Source organism: Pecten maximus, chromosome 1, assembly GCF_902652985.1.
Source record: "Pecten maximus chromosome 1, xPecMax1.1, whole genome shotgun sequence".
Taxonomy (NCBI): domain Eukaryota; kingdom Metazoa; phylum Mollusca; class Bivalvia; order Pectinida; family Pectinidae; genus Pecten; species Pecten maximus.
This window is the reverse complement of record NC_047015.1, coordinates 3,607,525-3,633,788: the sequence shown is the minus strand read 5'-3', so window position 1 is coordinate 3,633,788 and position 26,264 is coordinate 3,607,525. Positions and strand designations below refer to the sequence as shown.

Genomic DNA, 26,264 nt, shown 5'->3' with positions numbered 1-26,264 from the left:
GGTCGGGACATACACATTCTACACTGTAAAGTGAGGTAAAGATGTATTGATGGAGGGTCGGGACATACACATTCTACACTGTAAAGTGGGGTAAAGATGTATTGATGGAGGGGTCGGGACATACACATTCTACACTGTAAAGTGGGGTAAAGATGTATTGATGGAGGGTCGGGACATACACATTCTACACTGTAAAGTGGGGTAAAGATGTATTGATGGAGGGTCGGGACATACACATTCTATACTGTAAAGTGAGGTAAAGATGTATTGATGGAGGGATCGGGACATACACATTCTACACTGTAAAGTGAGGTAAAGATGTATTGATGGAGGGGTCGGGACATACACATTCTACACTGTAAAGTGGGGTAAAGATGTATTGATGGAGGGGTCGGGACTAACACATTCTCCAGTGTAAAGTGAGGTAAAGATGTATTGATGGAGGGGTCGGGACATACACATTCTACACTGTAAAGTGAGGTAAAGATGTATAGATGGAGGGGTCGGGACTAACACATTCTACACTGTAAAGTGAGGTAAAGATGTATAGATGGAGGGGTCGGGACATACACATTCTACACTGTAAAGTGAGGTAAAGATGTATTGATGGAGGGGTCGGGACTAACACATTCTACACTGTAAAGTGGGGTAAAGATGTATTGATGGAGGGGTCGGGACATACACATTTTATTCAATTGCAGGATAGGTGCTACCTCTCATTTTATGTGTACGGTGAGTGGTAAGTAACAGTGCTATATATTCCCTCTCAGAATGTATTTTGTACTTATCTTGACAGGTGTAATATAATTGCCGTTTCCTGTCTAGAGCTGATGCGATATATTCCTACAACAATTCATAAATGAATGACAATATCAATCCTCCAACTTCAAACTATTGATCGATTTCAAATCAAAATACCGATACAAAATTAACGAAACATTTTGGTTTTTAAGTCGGGATGTAAGGCATGTTTTGGGACTAGACCAGTGAGGCCTACCTGACAAGGCCGTGCCTAGCCAGTCCCAGTTTTACAGTACGCCGTCTACACCACCGGGTGGTGCGCGGCCGACAGAGATAAGAACGAAGACACGAAGAACACTTCCCAGGTGCTGATGTATTAACATATAGGATAAATGTTCTTTAGATACTTCGGGACAAATCCTGACTCAGTTGGAAGGATCAAAGTCATGCGATGAATGTTCTAATGAACTCAAGATTGAAATAAATACCATGGTTATGTTCATCTGTTCGATTTTTATTGCCATGATTTTAGAAGACCTTGAGAATCTATATCGTTACACGTGCGGTGATACAGTTGTGGCGACCTTGGATAACCTTGGATTTTAGGTACGATCAGAGTACATCGCTCGCTCTCTGCCAATGGAATCCACTCAATCTTGTGAAATATTGGCAAAGCAGCATCAATATTATAGTGAATATCAAGTCAACCAGAGTAGCATTCTCCTAACAAAATCAAGATATATATAATAGTTGACATCGGGGATTAATCAAAAGACGATATGATATAGTATCCATGCATTATTTATTGCCTTTGTTTTCTACAGAAATAAGCACAAGTTCAGACAAAATAGATTTCAAGGCTTTGCAAAGACGGCTATCAAGAACAGATTGGGAAACTCAGCCAGGGAGGCCTGTGTATACCAACGAGTTAGTAAAGGTATAGAGGCGTTTGATTAACTACAGTACTCTATGATGGTCACGAAGGGTGTGGCGTGCACGATATCTAAACCATGGATCAGAGCTTTCTTAATCAGAATAAAGTCGGTTATCAGAATAACCTATTAATAGATTATTTCAGCATTAGTGTGTAAGGCGACAAACCCGTATATAATATAGACTGTCACTATGTGACACTTACAAACCCTATTTAAGATGACGGGTTTAATCGACAACTCAATTAACAAATAACTTTTGTTTACAGTTTCACATAAAGTCACAGTTTGCTTAGCTTATTAACAGATATATTTCATTGTGTGATTAGAAATGGAGGGTTGAAACCTCGACGACTATCCCGATCAAAACAGAAGATTTAGGCATGTTCTCTTCATCCTGCTGTTACGTTATCCTCCACTCGTACCGTGACAACATGCGCCAACACCACGTGGTCTACTTCTGGCAGGTACTTCCGTAAGACATGTATATCTTTATATCATGATTAGATGAGGCACCTTAGTTATGTTAAGTATGAACATTTGTTCTGTCATCGTAATTTATATCACAATGGCAAGTATCTACAAACACCACTTCTCACTGATGTTTAGAATCTAACTTATGATCCCCCTGAATGATAGATTAATTAAGCTTTTCGATTCCCAGATGTCCCGAAGTAACTGTACACTGAGAAAACATCTCTCTAAGGGTAATGTTCAGTTAAAGTGCTAATGAAAGGTATTCTACTACATAACTAAGTGCTTATAAAAAGCAGTCTACACTAACAGTAGTGGCAGACGTACACATCATATTGGTACTGGTACAGCCGACGTACACATCATATTGGTACTGGTACAGCCGACGTACACATCATATTGGTACTGGTACAGCCGACGTACACATCATATTGGTACTGGTACAGCCGACGTACACATCATATTGGTACTGGTATATCTCTGTACATCCATACGTGTACTTGGGATCACTCACTTAGAATTTTGTTCGATCACCGAAAAGGGAATGTTTTCCTCTCGTCGGCTTTTCCTTGCATGGACTGTCCCTCCCGTGGGTTTCCCTCCCATGGGCTTTCCTCCAGTGGGCTTTCCCTCTCTTGGTCTTTGCTCAACCAAGGAAGCATCTGGTCCTGTAATAAAGGATCTGCATAGGTTAATTTTTTACGACGTCAAATAAAAGTATGAAAACAACAAACTGAAATAAATTTCATATTCTACACTGAAGACGTGGACATTAAGCCGCAATCTAGAAACTCCGTGAATTATAGCCGTGTTGTTTTTATCGTCTAACTGTTGTAATGGTTTTCCCCTTGAAGATATAGAGACGACGCTCCACATATGGTTATATCATCTTATACTGCGGCGTTACATACCAACCACGGCGATCGGCCTCCTATCTATCGAAATAGCCTTCGTACTGATAAAATATGATTGGCAATTTTACACTTGTCGAATCCATGAGCCTGCTCATTTTGTCAAAACGGTACACGGACAGTTAATAAAGACTTAGTAACAAGTGATAAGTCACTTCTGATATCTAGTCGTCCCTAACGAAATAACATGTTTGAAGTAGATTATATCATTCTTAAAATGCTGTAATGTTTCTATAGTGTCCTTTATTATGTAGGGCCTCAGGAGTTGCCCGGATGTGAGGACAGCCTCTGCCATCATGGCCAAGAGAATAGACGAAAAGGAGGCGGCCGGCAGCGCTCTACAGGTCACGTGATATAATGATACTCGTAAATAATAGTCTTTTGAAAATTTCTCCACTTCTTTCTTTTCTTATACATGGGTAGGAGATTTCAGTAGAATTGTCCTAAGACATCCTTACAAACGTTTTATTTTTTGTTTATGATAGTCATGTGTTGTCACTACAGACACGAGTACTGGAGGGTAAGGAGCCCGATATGTTCCTCTACTTGTTAACTGGACGGACGGTTGTATTCATGGTAATGTCTCTCTTATTAAAGTCTGATATACAGTCTTACTACTTAGTTAAGAAACATTATCCTACCAAATAAATAGGTAAATTTGATATTTCCCTGTCTAAAAACTTACAATTTGTTTGTTTATGTGATAATGGACAACTGCAATGTTATATATATTTCGATATTCTGCCAGTATATCTTGCATTTTCATGTATGTGCAGTGTTTAATGTTGATATTGGTATGGCTTGTAGTGTTATATGATATAATTAGTATTTTTGTGTTTGAATGTTTACATAATTAGTAATTGTAGTGTGATAATGCTGATATACGTAAAATTTGCTGTCTCTTATAACATTTATTTATCGTACACTTTTGTCAGTATGAATTAAAACCTCAAGGGATTCGCCTCTTCCACCTACGCGGTAGTTGCAGAGTTAATACAAGAACAGTGGAGGTAAGAAATGTAAGATAACAACATGCTAATCCGTAATCATAACTCCAAATAGGTTAACGAGAGCCAAAATAGGAATAAGATAGTTTTAAAACAGAAATCCTTCATGACGTATAAGGAAATTAGTAGCAGAAAATAAAATCTTTTAATATCATCGACGCCACTAATTGTGTTAAGCCATTTCAAAGTAATGTCATGCTCTCGAAAAATCCTCAAATGTTGGTTTGAAAGGCTGTGGTTTTGCTAACTATAAACGGAAAATCTTGAAAGTAACATTGTTACACGCTTATAGATGTAGTTCCGTTGTAAGCTTGACGATGTAGTTCCGCTGTCATGTAAGCTTGGTGATGTAGTTACGTTATCATGTAAGCTTGGTGATGTAGTTACGTTGACATGTAAGCTTGGTGATGACGTTCTGTTGACATGTAAGCTTGGTGATGTAGTTACGTTGATATGTAGGCTTGGTGATTTAGTTACGTTGACATGTAAACTTGGTGATGACTTTCTGTTGACATGTAAGCTTGGTGATGTAGTTACGTTGATATGTAGGCTTGGTGATGTAGTTACGTTGACATGTAAGCTTGGTGATGACGTTCCGTTGTAAGCTTGACGATGTAGTTCCGTTGTCATGTAAGCTTGGTGATGACGTTCTGTTGACATGTAGGCTTGGTGATGTAGTTACGTTGACATGTAAGCTTGACGATGTAGTTACGTTGACATGTAGGCATGGTGATGTAGTTCCGTTGTAAGCTTGACGATGTAGTTCCGTTCACATGTAAGCTTGGTGATGACGTTCTGTTGACATGTAGGCTTGGTGATGTAGTTACGTTGATATGTAAGCTTGGTGATGTAGTTACGTTGTAAGCTTGGTGATGTAGTTACGTTGACATGGAGGCTTGGTGATGTAGTTACGTTGACATGTAAGCTTGGTGATGTAGTTACGTTGTCATGTAACCTTTGTGATGACGTTCCGTTGACATGTAGGCTTGGTGATGACGTTACGTTGACATGTATGCTTGGTGATGACGTTCTGTTGACATGTAAGCTTGGTGATGTAGTTACGTTGATATGTAGGCTTGGTGATTTAGTTACGTTGTAAGCTTGGTGATGACGTTCTGTTGACATGTAAGCTTGGTGGTGTAGTTACGTTGTAAGCTTGGTGATGTAGTTACGTTGACATGTAAGCTTGGTGATGACGTTCCGTTGACATGTAGGCTTGGTGATGACGTTCCGTTGACATGTAGGCTTGGTGATGACGTTCCGTTGACATGTAGGCTTGACGATGTAGTTCCGTTGTAAGCTTGACGATGATGTTGTGAGGGTTGGTGTGAATAGTTTATCGTATATGTCCAATTCCTGAAGGCTTCTCCGATCGACATGATCAACAAACATTTTGTTATCTAAATACGACCTTAAAAAGGTCACGTGCACTGATAAGATATGGATTGAATTGAGCTGGGTATGAAATCAAATCAAACAGTTGGTCAAGAGAAAGGCACAACTTGTTCTTATGCCAATGGCCTGTTCGATGTTCCTGCAATATAGCTGAAACAAAAGACATTCAACCACAGTAAATGCATTCTTCCATGTAAAACTAATGCCTTGCCCTGATCCTTACTTCTAATACACACAATCTACGTATATATTTGCCATTTCAAACCATTGTATTTACAATGCTTATCCATTCTAAAATGGAGTCAATATAGAACTATTGACCTCATTAACTCATACACCCGAAATGTACGGAGTACTGTATAAATCACTATTGACCTCATTAATTCATACACCCGAAATGTACGGAATACTGTATAAATCACTATTGACCTCATTAATTCATACACCCGAAATGTACGGAATACTGTATAAATCACTATTGACCTCATTAATTCATACACCCGAAATGTACGGAATACTGTATAAATCACTATTGACCTCATTAATCCATACACCCGAAATGTACGGAATAGTGTATCAATCACTATTGACCTCATTAACCCATACACCCGAAATGTACGGAATAGTGTATAAATCACTATTGACCTCATTAATTCATACACCCGAAATGTACGGAATACTGTATAAATCACTATTGACCTAATTAATTCATACACCCGAAATGTACTGAGTACTGTATACATCACTATTGACCTCATTAACCCATACACCCGAAATGCGAATTTATAAAATAGTCCATGCCTGATACAATGTTTTTCCTGTTTGTTTTTAAGGTTGAGCCGCTGTCATCATCTTTAAATTCTCGAGATATATTCCTGTTGATCAACGATAAGATGACGGTTATTTGGAAAGGCAAAGTAAGTCTTACAGGACACACGTAATAACTTATATACACACTAACACAAACACACGTATTACACACACACTAACACAAACACACATATTACACAAACACACATATTACACAAACACAATAACACCAACACGCGTATTATACAAACACGCACATTACACAAACACACGTATTACTCTACAAACACGCGTATTACACATACATGCGTATTACACAAATACACGAATAACACAAAAACACGTATTACACAAACACACGTATTACACAAACACACGTATTACACAAACACACGTATTACACTACAAACACACGTATTACACATACATGCGTATTACACATACATTCGTATTACACAAACATGAATACAGATGATGTTTATTACTGACTAAGAATTTTAATCGACCTCCTAGGACATGCTGAATGTATAACAAATCAGTTGTATAAAAACAAGATATAAAGAATACATGGTCAGTGTCTTAAAATATAAGCTGCATTTTGGCGAGGGTAAAGACTCCTGCAAACAATAAAAAATAATCATCAAAAATAATCATTTTGAAGTGAAACGGTGTCAAAAATGACAGAAATATGTTCGCCTTTCAAACGTTGTTTCGCTTGGAAGTAGGTCAGTCGAATTGACGCACGTGCTAAGATTCCAAAATACAGCTGTTTTCTGTCACTGCCGTATACAGCAAAAATATATACGGTGGGTGTATTCCGACCATGCAGTTGCAGGATAAAAAAGATACATGTTTCCGTAATCTTATGTAACTATTTGTCATGGTGTTGCAGTTCTCAAACAACAGTGAACAGAATATGTCTGACGAGATGGCGACACTGATAGCTCCTGAAAGGTGACTACATTGATATTGTATATGTCGCATAGGTAAACAAAGATCCTGAGAAGTAAGGACAGAGATGTTTATAGGTATACAATCTATGATATATCCTCACATAAACACCACCCGTGTAATGGAGATGATTATCTATTACAGTTTTACCAGTTAAAATCGAAAGCTATCAATTAGTACTAGTACTGCGGTGATGATATATATATTTATACATGACTGTCGTGAGGGCAAGCTTGTTGGACCAAATGCATGTAACCATAACAAATAAGACAGACAACCAAGTTTAGAATGAAATTGGCCGTTTATTATATATAAACGACAGACCTGGAAATATGGATTTCCAAGCCTGAACCAACATTTAGTACATAACAAAACATTTGGTCCTAGGCGGGGATAAATATATATATATTTAACCAATCTAATCACCGCATTGATATCCGACGATATTACATGTAAGCATGTACATTGTGTCTGAAAAATGAATCGATTAGGACATGTACATGAATAAACATCTATATATCGTCCGAAAGATTTGAGGATTAGTATGTAAGTAAACATACTGTGTCTTGAAAGTAAGTATATTATTATTATGTAAGTGTCTATATACAAATGTATATATATATATGTCATTTGTGTTGCTAAGTTATATATCTATTTATTAGCACAATGTATCATATACACTATGTGTTGGTGATCCGAAGATATAGATTTGAATTTCCTGTCGTAGTTGTACCGAGAGAAATATATATAATATATGTACAGTTCGTATCCATGTATGTAAATACATTGCGATCCAGGTATTCATATCATCTTATAGACGACTTCCACAATGATCATGTCAGGGTATAGGGCCGACCATCAGTGCGCCATTGAAACGTTCTTTTTAAGAACGCCGATGTGGCGCAGCGGTATAAGCTGCGGGTATTTCTGGCTAGGCGATTGGGTGCCGTAGATCGTGAGTTCGAGGCCCGGTCAGGGCACGAGTCAAAAAGTTGTCTTCCTTCGTCATTTGTGTTGCTAAGTTATATATATAGAGTCTGAAGCGGTTGTGGATAATTACACAACTATAAACGATTTAGAATAGGAAGATTAAGTTTACGATCAACATTAGTAATACAATTCATTACTACCAATGTAAATTAGAATCGACATGGATAATCAATTTATTCAGGGAATGTAGCAATCCTTTTACTTCCCTTGTGAATTAAGGGCACATGTCCGTTCCCATACTTTAATTGTTTCCGGTATAAAACACACAAAGTCCTATCCAAAGTTCAGTTTCCGTTAACAGCTTTGTCCCACGATAGCAACTGGGAATGTCCCGTAAAGGCCCAAATAATTCTATCATTTCTTTGAAAGCGTCCCAGAAACTGACGAGTTACCTGGAAGCTAAGGAACATTGGTTCTCAGAAGCGAGACGCGCATGACGTCATAGCCACCAATTATAATGCAGTCCCTATCAAATATATCGTGATGGGATTACAATCTGTTGAATCCAGAAAGAAATAAATTTTAACAATCAAATGTCTTTACCACGATCGCTACACCAAGTAACGTAGGAGCACACCATTCTACAGATCAGGAAGCAAACGAGAATAACATTTATCAAATAACTTACAAAGTCATGTAAAACCGGGGTATGTGTATCAAATAACTTACATAGTACATGTCAAGCCGAGGTATATTATCAAATAACTTGCATAGTACATGTCAAGCCGAGGTATATTTATGAAATGACTTTGAAAGACATCAATACATAAACTGCATATTTCGGTCAGTATTAAAAGCATTAGGTGTTTTCCGCAATGATCGATACTGATAAGATTATGATACATAGCACCGTTGATATAACGATAAATTAATATATTTAACATACACTGTATGTAATGTATTATAATACAGTACATACAACATACGTAATGTCATAATTTATTGTAATGAACATTCGCAAGTAATATTCTTCTAACGTTTGGGCGGGGGAAAACATTTTGGAAGTTATTCGCTCTTTCAAAACTTTCAAAATCACTTCAACATAGGCCAATACTAGCTGAATTCAATAAACTACCCACTATGTCATTATACAACGAGGGGACTTGCGAAACTTAATTCTGGTCCCGTCATCACACAAGTTTAACTTGCTTGTCGGTTATCTTGTAGTACGATCCAGTCTGTAACTGAGGGAGAGGAAACTGATGACTTTTGGGAGGCCCTCGGAGGGAAACGTGAATACGCCAGATGTTACCCTGGACCAGTAAGTCATCGAGATTAATATCGTGTTTGGACGTGTTTTAACATGATAAAGTATATCATACAGTGTGTCTGGAGATGTGTTATAGATATTTAAATATAATACAGTATATTAAATCTTGTGATATATTATAGATTTCTAAATATTGATACAGTATAATTATGAAGTTTATCTCGTGATATATTATAGATTTCTAAATATTGATACAGTATAATTTTAATAGCTCATGATATATTATAGATTTCGAAATATTGATACAGTATAATTATGATAGCTCATGATATATTATAGATTTCTAAATATTGATACAGTATAATTATAATAGCTCATGAAATATCACAGTTTCTGAATATTGATACAGTATGATTGTAATAGCTGATGATACATTATAGATTTTGAATTTAGGGAACAGAATTGCTACCCCCACGACTGATGCATTGCTCAAACACGACAGGCAAATTTAGGGTAGAGGAAATACTCAACTTTACCCAGGAGGTAGGTCAATTCATGCTGCTGAGATGTTTCAATATCACTTCTATATCCAAACATGGTATTCCAGGAAGTCTAAAAGTTCGTCTACACTTCTTCATCTTCAAGCCAGAACACACCAACCAAATTCCAGATTCATGTAAGCCTATTATGTATTTCACAATTCCTAGTAGAGAGAAGGATGGGGATCTGTGTAGTTTATTTTAGATTGTTTAGCTGCATAAGAATCCTTATAAACAACGTATTTCTGGTTCGAGTACCTGTTCGTCTAAACCTAAACTTCCTACTATCATTACTTGCACAATTAAGTTAGGGCTGAAGTCCTCTCTGGACACTCTTTACTCCAGACCTAATGAACTGTTGTTGTTTTTAAACTACAAAGATGTTTTGATTAATCTTTGATATACTCTCTTACCGAATCTACGATAAAAACGACTAATATTTCTACTCTTTACGTTACTATTCCGCATTTCACACTGAAGGAACACCTTCGTTCTATTGCAATGAGAGCGTTTTTTCCAAGTAAGGTGCGAGGCGGTATTAGTACACAGTTGTGAACTATGCGGGGCATATTTCGTAAAACAATACTGCAAAGACTTATGTGGTATACATCAAGTTTCTGATCGACACCATTTTGTTGAGCTTGACGACTAAATCTTCCTACAGAAAATTGCCATGGGAACAATCTGTGCCCCTCTGTTGGCTTACTTTTACTGAAAAACAGGTAACACAGACCTTGTCAGAACAGGTAACACAGACCTTGTCAGAATAGGTAACACAGACCTCGTCAGAACAGGTAACAGAGACCTTGTCAGAACAGGTAACACAGACCTTGTCAGGTAACACAGACCTTGTCAGAACAGGTAACACAGACCTTGTCAGGTAACACAGACCTTGTTAGAACAAGTAATAGAGACCGTGTCAACAGGTAACACAGACCTTGTCAGGACAGGTAACACAGACCTTGTCAGAACAGGTAACACAGACCTTGTCAGTACAGGTAACAGAGACCTTGTCAGAACAGGTAACACAGACCTTGTCAGAACAGGTAACACAGACCTTGTCAGAACAGGTAACACAGACCTTGTCAGAACAGGTAACAGAGACCTTGTCAGAACAGGTAACACAGACCTAGTCAGAACAGGTAACACAGACCTTATCAGAACAGGTAACACAGACCTTTCTTATTATCATGATTTCCGTGACAGATGTAGACTACTGGCGGAGATGAAGAAAGTTTTATGATCTCATATGGGAATATTCTATTGTTTTGTGTGATATGAAATCAAACGTGTACGAGACCTTTTGATATACCCAGTTGCCCCATTGTCACCACCCTTATTCTCGTTTGAGATTTAATCCCGGATTTTACCTTGATTTTTATTGTGGGTGTTGTTAAAGGATCTGGAGACGCTTACTCTGTCGGAGCACCTGGCCTTATTCTGTTCGTACTTTTTCATGAAAACATGTAACTTTTTAGTAACGTGTTGTCTTTGTAAATGAGGTTTTTTGTTTGTGGTTAAGGATCTCTGTGAAGATGACGTGATGCTACTGGATACTCACCAAGAGGTACGTTGTGGGTCGGACACGTTTTCTACATTTCTAACATAGTAACACTATATATATATATAACGTAGTAAAACAATATATATATATATAACATAGTAACACAACTGACGAAAGGAAGTCAACTTTATGACTCGTGCCCTGACCGGGCCTCGAACTCACGATCTACGGCACCCAATCGCCTAGCCAGAAATACCCGCAGCTTATACCGCTGTGCCACATCGGCGTTCTTAAAAAATGGTTTCAATGGCGCAGTGATGGTCGGCCCGATACCCTGACATGATCATTGTGGAAGTCGTCTATTAGATGATATGAATACCTGGATGCGAATTGTACACATATTATAAATATTAATCACAGTACACCTACAACAGGAAATTAAAATCTTTATCTTTGGATCACCAACATATAATGCATATGATACATTGTGCTAATTATTTACCTCGTCAATTGTGTTACTATATTATTTATATAAAATAATTAGCACAATGTAACATATGCACCATTTGTTGGTAATACGAAGATTAAGATTTGAAATTTCTGTCGTTGTTGTACTGTTATGAATATATATAACCTTCCGTTTAGCAACAAATAGTCCATATATGCATTGTGTCAATACTTATATGGAACATAATAACAGAAATGACGAAGGAAGACAATTGCATTACTCGTGCCAGGCCTCGAACCTTAGATCTACCTTATCGCCTAGCAAGAACAATCCCCGCAGATAGAACGCAATGATGGGCGGTTTACACTGACATGATCATAGTGAAAATTCGTTTATTAGATTATCTGAATACCTCGATCGCAATATATATGCATACATGGATGAGAATAGCACACGTTACACATGTTCATCACAGAAAATACGACATAAAAATCAAAGCTTTGACCTTGATATAAGCTACTGGTATATCTGGCTATGCGATTAGGTGCCGGAGAATCGGTCAAGGCACGAGTCATAAAGATGTCTTCCTACCTCATTTGTGTTACTACATTTTGAGTGTTATACAAAAATATATGTATTGTGATATTTAGGTTTTGATTTTCCTTACATACCATCAGGATTGCCACACTTTGTTCCCAGCCTCACGATCGTATTACTAAATTCTATTGCGATTCATTGATGTGTCGAAGCGGATGTTTTGTTGTTGTTTTTGTTTTGTTTTGTTTTTTCCTTTTCATACAAAGTTTGAAAAATTGACTCGTGTACTGTTAAATCTTATTTAGATATTTGTGTGGATAGGAAGAGGGGCGAATCTTCGGGAAAGGAAGGCGGGCTTAAAGTCAGCAATGGTAAGTACTGTACTTCTACAAACATTCTTGACAGATACATTTGTACAATGACTTGTGTAAAGTAAATGGTTTATACAAACAATGTTTCGTGGACAATGTGTAATTCAAGTTAATTCTGTAGTATCATTCTTAATAAATTGTTCATTGACCTGGTGCTTATATGATATGTTTGTTAAGGACTATCTGGCGGCGGACGAGACTGGACGAGATGAAAGTAACACCCAGCTACTACAGGTCAAACAAGGTCAAGAACCAGCGATATTCACCTCACACTTCCAAGGCTGGGACACACAGAAACTCTCCGTATGTCTACTGATATATACTTCTAAATGGGACACACATCAATCCCATCACAATATAATATCAGTATCTATATCATTATAATATCAGTATCTATATCATTATAATATCAGTATCTATATCATTATAATATCAGTATCTATATCATTATAATATCAGTATCTATATCATTATAATATCAGTATCTATATCATTATAATATATCAGTATATTAGTATTCATATCGTTATGTTATATCAGTATTATATCATTATATCAGTATTTATATCATTATAATATATCAGTATATTAGTATTTATATCGTCATGTTATATCAGTATTATATCATTATATCAGTATCTATATCATTATAATATATCAGTATATTAGTATTTATATCGTTATGTTATATCAGTATTATATCATTATATCAGTATTTATATCATTATAATATATCAGTATATTAGTATTTGTATCGTCATGTTACACATGTATATCAGTATTACATTATTATATCAGTATATCAATAATGCATCATTATATTATATTAGTATATAAATATCATATTACATCAGTATATCAGTATCAATATTTTTGTTATCAAATCATTATGTTATATCAGTAAATCACTATTTATATTATCATATTATTTCAGTATTATTATCATTATATTACATCAGTATATCAGTACAATGTATTTATAGTATTATATAATATCAGTATTTCTGGCTATAAAATAGATTAAGTACCATGTCCGCCATTAATATGAATTCCACTTGGTTGATTTTATTTGTAAACGTAAAACACGTCTGGGCATGTTGTTTGCGCAAGTAGTTGGGTTTGTTTCTTTTTTTCATAAATAATTCAGGAAACCTTTCATTACTCCATATAAAGGTGGAATTTGATTACCAGTTATTTCTTTATTAATAGAGGGTTGAGGCTCGCTCTTTTTATTCTGGATATTCCTAAAAGTATTGTAGTAATGATTGACTATGGTTTATATACCGTTAACTACATTGTCGCTGACTAGGGTTTATATACCGTTAACTACGTTGTCGCTGACTAGGGTTTGTATTCCGTTAACTACATTGTCGCTGACTAGGATTTATATACCATTAACTACATTGTCGTTGACTAGGATTTATATACCGTTAACTACATTGTTGATGACTAGGGTTTATATACAGTTAACTACATTGTCGCTGACTAGGGTTTATATACAGTTAACTACATTGTCGCTGACTAGGGTTTATATACAGTTAACTACATTGTCACTGACTAGGGTTTATATACCATTAACTACATTGTCGTTGACAAGGGTTTATATACCATTAACTACATTGTCGCTGACAAGGGTTGATATACTATTAACTACATTGTCGCTGAATAGGGTTTATATACCATTAACTACATTGTCGTTGACAAGGGTTTATATACAGTTAACTACATTGTCGCTGACTAGAGTTTATATACAGTTAACTACATTGTCGCTGACTAGGGTTTATATACAGTTAACTACATTGTCGCTGACTAGGGTTTATATACCATTAACTACATTGTCGTTGACAAGGGTTTATATACCATTAACTACATTGTCGCTGACAAGGGTTTATATACTATTAACTACATTGTTTATGACTAGGGTTTATATACCGTTAGCTACATTGTCACTGGTTAGAGTTTATATACCGTTAACTACATTGTCGCTGATTGGGGTTTATATACCGTTAACTACATTGTCGCTGACTAGAGTTTATATACAGTTAACTACATTGTCGCTGACTAGGGTTTATATACAGTTAACTACATTGTCGCTGACTAGGGTTTATATACCATTAACTACATTGTCGTTGACAAGGGTTTATATACCATTAACTACATTGTCGCTGACAAGGGTTTATATACTATTAACTACATTGTTTATGACTAGGGTTTATATACCGTTAGCTACATTGTCACTGGTTAGAGTTTATATACCGTTAACTACATTGTCGCTGATTGGGGTTTATATACCGTTAACTACATTGTCACTGACTAGAGTTTATATACCGTTAACTACATTGTCACTGACTAGGGTTTATATAACGTTAACTACATTGTCACTGACTAGGGTTTATATAACGTTAACTACATTGTCACTGACTAGGATTTGTATTCCGTTAACTACATTGTCGCTGACTAGGATTTATATACCATTAACTACATTGTCGCTGACTAGGGTTGATATACCGTAAACTACATTGTCGCTGAGTTGGGTTTGTATACCGTTAACTACATTGTCGCTGACTAGGGTTTATATACCGTTAACTACATTGTCGCTGACTAGGGTTTATATACAGTTAACTACGTTGTCGCTGACTAGGGTTTATATACCGTTAACTACATTGTCGCTGAGTTGGGTTTGTATACCGTTAACTACATTGTCGCTGACTAGGGTTTATATACCGTTAACTACATTGTCGCTGACTAGGATTGATATACCATTAACTACATTGTCGCTGACTAGGGTTTATATACCGCTAACTACATTGTCGTTGACTAGGGTTTGTATACCATTAACTACATTGTCGTTGACAAGGGTTTATATACCATTAACTACATTGTCGTTGACTAGGGTTTATATACCATTAACTACATTGTCGCTGACTAGGGTTTATATACCGTTAACTACATTGTCGCTGACTAGGGTTTATATACCGTTAACTACATTGTCGCTGACTAGGATTTATATACCATTAACTACATTGTCGCTGACTAGGGTTTATATACCGCTAACTACATTGTCGTTGACTAAGGTTGATATACCGTTAACTACGTTGTCGCTGACTAGGGTTTATATACCATTAACTACATTGTCGCTGACTAGGATTTATATACCATTAACTACATTGTCGTTGACAAGGGTTTATATACCATTAACTACCTTGTCGCTGACTAGGGTTTATATACGTTAAATACATTGTTACTGACTAGGGTTTATATACAGTTAAATAATTGTCGCTGACTAGGGTTTATATACCGTTAACTACATTGTCGCTGACTAGGGTTTATATACCGTTAACCACTTTGTCGCTGACTAGGGTTTATATACCGTTAACTACATTGTCGCTGACTAGGGTTTGAATACCGTTTACAACACTGTCGCTGACTAGGGTTTATATACCGTTAACTACATTGTCGCTGACTAGGGTTTATATACTATTAACTACATTGTCGTTGACAAGGGATTATATACAGTTAACTACATTGTCGCTGACTAGGGTTTATATACCGTTAACTACATTGTCGCTGACTAGGATTTATATACCATTAACTACATTGTCGCAGACTAGGGTTTATAAACCGCTAACTACATTGTCGTTGACTAGGATTTATATACCATTAACTACATTGTCGTTGACTAGGGTTTATATACTGTTAAATACATTGTCGCTGACAAGGGTTTATATATCGTTAACTACATTGTTGATGACTAGGGTTTATATACCTTTAACTACATTGTCGCTGACTAGGGTTTATATACCATTAACTACATTGTCGCTGACTAGGGTTTGTATACCGCTAGCTACATTGTCGCTGACTAGGGTTTATATACGTTTTCTATCACAATACCCTGTGTTATTCAACTCTCAGACCATCACTTAATCATTACAGCTGTTGATTAACAATCTGTTTATACCACACGTGCTATAAACTCTGTACGCATTTTGATTGGCTAACACGGTGAACTTTGACCCAAGCTGCAATTGTTATTGACGTCATCAATAATCTAATGACGTCACATCACCGGGTCCCGGACGTCACCGGTACACGTTATTTGCATACGCGAAATTATACTTGGCCACGTTTCCCTTTGATTCAAGCCGATATTATTTGGTGAAAACAGGTCACACCACTCGAAATTGTTGGATATGGGATTTATTTCACACTCGTCAGTTATTTTTTAAAAGTTGCAAAAAACACTCGCTAAAGCTCGTGTCTTTTGTAACTTTTAAAAAATAACTAACTCGTGTGAAATAAATTCCATATCCAACAACCACTATTTGTGTAACCTCTATAAATACATTGTCGCTGATTAATGTTGATGTACTGTTAACTACATTGTTGTTCTGCATGCACATGCACACGTTTGTATTATTGACTAACCTCCGTGTTTACTACAGAAAAAAACCAAACACCTCACCCCCGTGGCTGGAGAAGATGAATCACAATGTCACAGTGTTCAAGAGGTATTTATAGGTATTTCCATTCTGTTCAGACGCACCATAATGACATAATGATATAAGTCTGCATCACCGACAGAACCTTGTTAACATTGTTAATGAATGACGGTCCTCAGAAAGAAAGAAAAATCTCTTCAAATTATAAAACACATTAATCAGCAAATTAGAAGTTATACCTCACTATTTCACGAGTAACGTCCGGACATAAATCTGTAGTGATATCACGGGTAACGTCCGGACATAAACCTGTAGTTATCTCACGGGTAACGTCCGGACATAAACCTGTAGTTATCTCACAAGTAACGTCCGGACATAAACCTGTAGTTATCTCACGGGTAACGTCCAGACATAAACATGTAGTTATCTCAGGGGTAACGTCCGGACATAAACCTGTAGTTATCTCACGGGTAACGTCCGGACATAAACCTGTAGTTATCTCACAAGTAACGTCCGGACATAAACCTGTAGTTATCTCACAAGTAACGTCCGGACATAAATCTGTAGTTATCTCACAAGTAACGTCCTGACATAAACCTGTAGTTATCTCACGGGTAACGTCCGGACATAAATCTGTAGTTATCTCACAAGTAACGTCCGGACATAAATCTGTAGTTATCTCACAAGTAACGTCCAGACATAAACCTGTAGTTATCTCACGGGTAACGTCCGGACATAAACCTGTAGTTATCTCACGGCTAACGTCCGGACATAAACCTGTAGTTATCTCACAAGTAACGTCCTGACATAAACCTGTAGTTATCTCACGGGTAACGTCCAGACATAAACCTGTAGTTATCTCACGGGTAACGTCCGGACATAAACCTGTAGTTATCTCACGGCTAACGTCCGGACATAAACCTGTAGTTATCTCACGGCTAACCCCGGACATAAATCTGTAGTTATCTCACAAGTAACGTCCTGACATAAACCTGTAGTTATCTCACGGGTAACGTCCGGACATAAACCTGTAGTTATCTCACGGCTAACGTCCGGACATAAACCTGTAGTTATCTTACAAGTAACGTCCGGACATAAACCTGAAGTTATCTCACGGGTAACGTCCGGACAGAAACCTGTAGTTATCTCACAAGTAACGTCCGGACATAAACCTAAAGTTATATCACGAGTAACGTCCGGACATAAACCTGTAGATATCTCACGGGTAACGTCCGGACATAAACCTGTAGTTATCTCACGGGTAACGTCCGGACAGAAACCTGTAGTTATCTCACAAGTAACGTCCGGACATAAACCTAAAGTTATCACACGGGTAACGTCCGGACATAAACCTGTAGTTATCTCACGGGTAACGTCTGGGCATAAACCTGTAGTTATCTCACGGGTAACGTCCGGACATAAACCTAAAGTTATCTCACGGGTAACGTCCGGACATAAACCTGTAGTTATCTCACGGGTAACGTCTGGGCATAAACCTGTAGTTATCTCACGGGTAACGTCCGGACATAAACCTGTATTTATCTCACAAGTAACGTCCGGACATAAACCTGTAGTTATCTCACAAGTAACGTCCGGACATAAACCTGTAGTTATCTCACAAGTAACGTCCGGACATAAACCTAAAGTTATCTCACGGGTCACGTCCGGACATAAACCTGTAGTTATCTCACGGGTAACGTCTGGGCATAAACCTGTAGTTATCTCACGGGTAACGTCCGGACATAAACCTGTAGTTATCTCACAAGTAACGTCCGGACATAAACCTAAAGTTATCTCACGGGTAACGTCCGGACATAAACCTGTAGTTATCTCACGGGTAACGTCCGGACATAAACCTCTAGTTATCTCACGGGTAACGTCCAGACATAAACCTATAGTTATCTCACAAGTAACGTCCGGACATAAACCTGTAGTTATCTCACAGGTAACGTCCGGACATAAACCTCTAGTTATCGCACAAGTAACGTCCGGACATAAACCTGTAGTTATCTCACGGGTAACGTCCGGACATAAACCTCTAGTTATCGCACAAGTAACGTCCGGACATAAACCTGTGGTTATCGCACAAGTAACGTCCGGACATAAACCTGTAGTTATCTTACGGGTAACGTCCGGACATAAACATGTAGTTATCTCACAAGTAACGTCCGGACATAAACCTGTAGTTATCTCACGGGTAACGTCCGGACATAAACCTGTAGTTATCTCACGGGTAACGTCCGGACATAAACCTGTAGTTATCTCACGGGTAACGTCCGGACATAAACCTGTAGTTATCTCACGAGTAACGTCCGGACATAAACCTGTAGTTATCTCACGGGTAACGTCCGGATATAAACCTGTAGTTATCTCACGGGTAACGTCCGGATATAAACCTGTAGTTATCTCACGGGTAACGTCCGGACATAACCCTGTAGTTATCACACGGGTAACGTCCGGACATAAACCTGTAGTTATCTCTCGAGTAACGTTCGGACATAAACCTGTAGTTATCTCACGGGTAACGTCCGGACATAAACCTGTAGTTATCTCACAGAAAGTGTTCGCATATTTGCATGTATTGCTCCATGTAACTCTTTATCCAACAGGAATTAGCTAGATACAGCTCCACCTACCGGTTCGAGGAATTAGTGGGAAGATCACCACCTGTCGGAGTGGACCCAGCATGTAAAGAGGTCAGAAACATCCACGTTTATGGAGAGATATGCTGGCACCATGGGTTTTTTCTCTCCCAGAATGCCTCATTCAAGATGGCTGCCAATGTTGGCAGCCATCTTGAATGATGCATTCTGGAAGAAAAAAAACCCATAGGAGTCATCAATTCTCTCCCCTGTATCTTGGTTTTCAAATACAGAATTGACATACCTTTCTTTAACTGTATATTCTTGAGATTTTATCTTTTCATGTTCTTTTTGGACATCTTCTTCTTTTAATATCTATTGTTGATTATTCATGGTGTATACCAAAAAACATTGGAACCAGATTCATCAGAGGCCTTGGTGATTAAAATAAGATCTCATGACAAATGATCCTGATGACAGGTAAAAAGTTTCTGTCTGTGTATCAGCCATGCAGATTTGTTACACCCCATTTTTAAATATGGGTAACCCCCAAAATTCCCAGAATGAGGATGTGAAGAATTCAACATGGCAGCCTCCATGTGTTTACACCAGCTCAGGATGTTTATGGGTTTTAACATTATAAAATATAGCAGGTAAGTTGTTTTTTTTAATCTTTTTTATCTTATCATAGCATATTTATTGTAAATGTATGAGTATATTATAGAATGAAGCTGTTTTTATCATGATTTACGGAGATTGATTTGTTGATGCTCAAGTTATCATTGACTCAGTGTTACGGAGGTCATTTTTTGCAGATTACAGTAGATTTAGATAGTTTGCATTGTAAAATGAAATCATCTCAGTTCAAAATAATCATTATGAATTGATGTCTTCATAACAGTAGTAAAATAAAGGTTTTGTTTTGTTGCTAGAACTAAAAATACTACCATGGTAAAATGCTTTCACTTTCTATTCTCGGAACTTTCTAGAGCGTGTGACGTCACAGCCATAACTGTCTGAAGTTGTACGGAGGTCAATTTTTGGAGATTACAGTAGATTTAAATAGTTTTTATTGTAAAATGGAATCATGTCAGTTCAAAATAAACGTTCTAAAACTGTGTCTTTTTAACATTCTAATATAACATGCTAACATGTTGTTTTAACATGCTGATTTGCTGTTTTGACATGTTAACATGCTGTTTTAAATTCATGATTTTGTCATTTGTCATGATTTTGTCATGATTTTGTCATGTTTTGTCATGAATTTGTCATAAATGTCACGAATGTCCTTTTTGTCATTTTTTGTCATTATTTGTCATTTTTGTCATATATTGCCATTATTTGTCATGTTTTGTCATGAATTTGTCATTTTTTGTCATGTTTTGTCACGATTTTGTCATGTTTTGTCATGATTTTGTCATGTTTTGTCATGATTTTAATGTAAACTTTATTGTATTCATTCATTGGTAACACATGAAAAGTAGACACAATCAGAAAAAAATACAGCATGAAATGGATTCAGAAACAAGTTTTTTAAAAACTTATATTAATCCGTCTCCGTTCATGATTTTGTCATCATTTTGTCATGTTTTGTCATGATTTTGTCATTTTTGTAATCATTTTGTCATGTTTCGTCATCATTTTGTCATTTTTGTCATGTTTTGTCATGATTTTGGCATGTTTTGTCATGATTTTGTCATTTTGTCATGATTTTGTCATGATTTTGTCATTTTTGTCATGATTTTATTATGTTTTGTCATGTTTTTGTCATTTTGTCATGTTTTTGTAATGAATTTGTCATGATTTTGTCATGCTAATTTAACATGCTAATATGTTGATTTGGTGTTTTATCATGCTGACATGTTATTTTAACATGCTGATTTGATGTTTTAGCACGCTTACATGCTATTTCAACATGCTAACATGCTAATTTAACATGCTGACATGTTATTTTAACATGCTGATTTGGTGTTTTAACATGCTAACATGCTAATTTAGCATGCTGATTTGGTATTTAAGCATGCTAACATGCTATTTTAACATGCTGATTTGATGTTTTAGCATGCTAACATGCTATTTTAACATGCTGATTTGGTGTTTTAGCATGCTAACATGCTATTTTAACATGCTGATTTGGTGTTTAAGCATGCTGTTTTAACGTGTTGATCTGGTGTTTTAGCATGCTAACATGCTGTTTTAACGTGTTGATTTGGTGTTTTAGCATGCTAACATGTTTTAGCATGCTGATTTTGTTGTTTTAGCATGCTAACATGCTGTTTTAGCATGCTGATTTGGTGTTTTAGTATGCTAACATGCTGTTTTAGCTTGCTAACATGCTGTTTTAGCATGCTAACATGCTAATTTAACATGCTGATTTGGTGTTTTAGCATGCTAACATGCTGTTTTAACATGTTAGTTTGACACTTTTAAGCTTTTTATGCGTAAAAAGTTTGAAAATAGGCAAAAAATGACTCAAATATGCAAAAAAATGAACAAAAAAATATTAAGAATATGTAGTGAAACTTGCAAATTTTGTGTTGAAAAAAGATTAAGCAAGAAAAATTAAAAACTTTTTCAGAAAAGTATATATGATGAACTTGTTAGTATTGTTCATTTTCAGAAAAATATATAATGAACTTGTCATATAATGTGAAAAAAATGTTAAAACATTTTTTCCCCTTTTTCCACAATCCTCCCTCTGGAATCTAGAACAGCAATCATATATTTGTTTTTTTTTATTATCAATTATGTTTTTATATAGATACATCAACAATGATTTTTTTTCATTAGGATCTAGATAGACTGATCTCGGTATTTCATGAATATGTCATTTTTTTGTTTTTAGGATCTTGATGATCTCATAGCAGTAAGTATTCAAAATGTAGAAAAATTTTCATGAAATATACAAAAAAAAAATGCTTTAAAATAATGCATGTCCTTTTTAAAAAAAATGTTTTAACATTTTTTTCACATTATATGACAAGTTCATTATATATTTTTCTGAAAATGAACAATACTAACAAGTTCATCATATATACTTTTCTGAAAATGAGCTAAAAAGGACAATAGAGAGTTCAAAAATTTACTCACATCCTCATCATCATTATCATCATCACCATCTTCTCCAAAAGTGTTAGATGTTCCAGCAATTTGTGAAGTGTTTGAAGTTACCCTAATTGGTGATAATATTGGCATGTTAGGTAATACTGGTGATAAGACTGGCATTCTAGGTGAGTCCATCATTGAAGGGTTTGCTGGTCTGGCAGGTGATAATATTGCATGATAGGTGATATCGGTGATAATATTGGCATTATAGGTGATATTGGTGATAATATTGGCATTATATGTGACACTGGTGATCAGACTGGCATTCTAGGGGAGTTCATCAATGCTTGGTTTGATGGTCTGGATGGTGATGAAGTTGGCATGGTGGGTGATGCTGGTGATAAGATTGGCATTCTAGGAGAGTATTGTGATAATTCATCAGATTCATGTTCAGATGCCATCTACAAAAAGAAGAAAAAAGTCAATAATGATATTTAGGCATGCGATTATGACAGAAGAGGTAAAGTTAATCCAAATCCCAGAAAACCTGTAAATAGAATGTATGTATTGGGGATAAATTGATACCTATGGTATAGTAAGAAAGGATATACAGGTGTTTTAGATTTATATATAGACAAACTAATGGTGAAGAGGTAAATGATGAAATCAAAAATAAATTCTGTTTATACTTTTTTGTTTTTGCATATTTTTGCAGAATTCTTAACCAGTTTTTCCAAAATTCTTAACCAGTTTTTGCAGAATTTTTAATCAAATTTTGCATTTTTCAACACAAAATTTGCAAGTTTCACTATATATTCTTACTATTTTTTTGTTCATTTTTTTTGCATGTTTTAGTCATTTTTGCAGAATTCTTAACACAAAATTTGTAAGTTTCACTATATATTCTTACTATTTCTTTTGTTCATTTTTTTGCATATTTTAGTCATTTGTTTGCCTATTTTCAAGCTTTTAACACGTAAAAAGCTAAACAGTGTCACACTAACATGCTAAAAAAGCATGTTAGCATGCTAAAACACCAAATCAGCATGCTAAAACAGCATGTTAGCATGCTAAAACAACAAAATCAGCATGCTAAAACACCAAATCAGCACGTTAAAACAGCATGTAAGCATGCTAAAACACCAAATCAGCACGTTAAAACAACATGTTAGCATGCTAAAACACCAAATCAACACGTTAAAACAGCATGTAAGCATGCTAAACCACCAAATCAGCATGTTAAAATAGCATGTTAGCATGCTAAAACAGCAAATCAGCATATTAAACTAGCATGTTAGCATGCTAAAACATCAAATCAGCATGTTAAAATAGCATGTTAGCATGCTAAAACACCAAATCAACATGTTTAATAAGCATGTTAAAACACAAAATCAGCATGTTAAAATAACATATTAGCATGTTAAATTGGCATGTTAGCATGTTGAAATAGCATGTTAGCATGCTGAAATAGCATGTTAGCATGCTGAAATAGCATGTTAGTATGCTAAAACATCAAATCAGCATGTTAAAATAGCATGTTAGCATGCTAAAACACCAAATCAGCATGTTAGCATGTTAAATTAGCATGACAAAATCCTGACAAAATCATGACAAATTCATGACAAAATGACAAAAACATGACAAAAACATGACAAAAATGACAAAATCATGACAAAATCATGACAAAAATGACAAAATCATGACAAAACATGACAAAATCATGACAAAGCATGACAAAATCATGACAAAATCATGACAAAACATGACAAAAATGACAAAATCATGACAAAACATGATAAAATGATGACAAAAATGACAAAAACATGACAAAACATTACAAAATCATGACAAAAATGACAAAACATGACAAATTCATGACAACATGACAAAATCATGACAAAAAGATGACAAAATCATCACAAAACATGACAAAAATGACAAAATAATGACAAAACATGCCAAATGCTGACAAAAATGACAAAATCATGACAAAACATGACAAAATGGTGACAAAAATGACAAAATCATGACAAAACATGACAAAATCATGACAAAACATGACAAAAATGACAAAATCATGACAAAACATGTTAAATGATGACAAAAATGACAATCATGACCAAAATGACAAAATCATGACAAAACATGACAAATTGATGACAAAAATGACAAAACATGACAATATCATGACAATATCATGACAAAAATGGCAAAATCATGACAAATCATGACAAACATGACAAAATCATGAGAAAAATAACAAATTCATGACAAAACATGACAAAAATGACAAATTCATGACAATATATGACAAAATATGACAAAATCATGACAAAAATGACAAAATCATGACAAAAATGACAAAATCATGAATTTAAAACAGCATGTTAACATGTTAAAAACACCATATAAACATGTCAAAACAGCAAATCAGCATGTTAAAACAACATGATAGCATGTTAAAACAGCATGTTAGCATGTTAGATTAGCATGTTAAAAAGACACAGTTTTAGAATGTTTATTTTGAACTGACACGATTCCATTTTACAATAAAAAACTTTTTAAATCTACTGTAATCTCCAAAAAAATGACCTCCGTACAACTTCAGACAGTTATGGCTGTGACGTCACACTCTCTAGAAAGTTCCGAGAATAGAAAGTGAAAGCATTTTACCATGGTAGTATTTTTAGTTCTAGCAACAAAACAAAACCTTTATTTTACTACTGTTATGAAGACATCAATTCATAATGATTATTTTGAACTGAGGTGATTTTATTTTACAATACAAACTATCTAAATCTACTGTAATCTCCAAAAAATGACCTCCGTACAACTCAAGACAGTTATGACTGTGACGTCACAGTCTAGAAAGTTCCGGGAATAGAAAGTGAAACCAGTTTACCATGGATTGGTAGTATTTTTAGTTCTAGCAACAAAACAAAACCTTTATTTTACTACTGTTATGAAGACATCAACTCAGAATGATTATTTTGAACTGAGATGATTTCATTGTACAATAAAAACTAGAATAATCTACTGTAATCTGCAAAAAATGACCTCCGTAACACTGAGTCAATGATAACTTGAGCATCAACAAATCAATCTCCGTAAATCATGATAAAAACAGCTTCATTCTATAATATACTCATACATTTACAATAAATATGCTATGATAAGATAAAAAAGATTAAAAAAACAACTTACCTGCTATATTTTATAATGTTAAAACCCATAAACATCCTGAGCTGGTGTAAACACATGAAGGCTGCCATGTTGAATTCTTCACAGCCTCATTCTGGAAAGTTTGGGGGTTACCCATATTTTAAAATGGGGTGTAACAAATCTTGCATGGCTGATACACAGACAGAAACTTTTTAC

The 26,264-nt window shown here is 35.8% G+C and overlaps 1 protein-coding gene and 1 long non-coding RNA gene across 2 annotated transcripts in view; one reads left to right on the top strand and one right to left on the bottom strand.

Moving 5' to 3' along the window:
- Positions 1-26,264, top strand: part of LOC117322630 (gelsolin-like protein 1) — a 55,845-nt gene that overhangs the window by 27,366 nt on the left and 2,215 nt on the right. Inside the window, exons 13-26 of the mRNA XM_033877572.1 lie at positions 1,566-1,678; positions 2,003-2,140; positions 3,313-3,402; positions 3,563-3,634; positions 3,994-4,068; positions 6,294-6,377; positions 7,163-7,224; positions 9,379-9,472; positions 9,875-9,964; positions 11,483-11,527; positions 12,755-12,820; positions 12,998-13,123; positions 17,263-17,328; positions 19,869-19,955. Coding sequence (XP_033733463.1) covers positions 1,566-1,678; positions 2,003-2,140; positions 3,313-3,402; positions 3,563-3,634; positions 3,994-4,068; positions 6,294-6,377; positions 7,163-7,224; positions 9,379-9,472; positions 9,875-9,964; positions 11,483-11,527; positions 12,755-12,820; positions 12,998-13,123; positions 17,263-17,328; positions 19,869-19,955 — 1,208 coding nt within the window. The remainder of the gene's footprint in view (positions 1-1,565; positions 1,679-2,002; positions 2,141-3,312; positions 3,403-3,562; positions 3,635-3,993; positions 4,069-6,293; positions 6,378-7,162; positions 7,225-9,378; positions 9,473-9,874; positions 9,965-11,482; positions 11,528-12,754; positions 12,821-12,997; positions 13,124-17,262; positions 17,329-19,868; positions 19,956-26,264) is intronic.
- LOC117322640 lies at positions 1,527-26,170 on the bottom strand. Its single transcript, XR_004531588.1, has 3 exons — positions 26,091-26,170; positions 22,932-23,347; positions 1,527-2,815 (listed from the first exon to the last, which is right to left on the bottom strand). It is a non-coding gene; the product is annotated as an uncharacterized LOC117322640 (long non-coding RNA).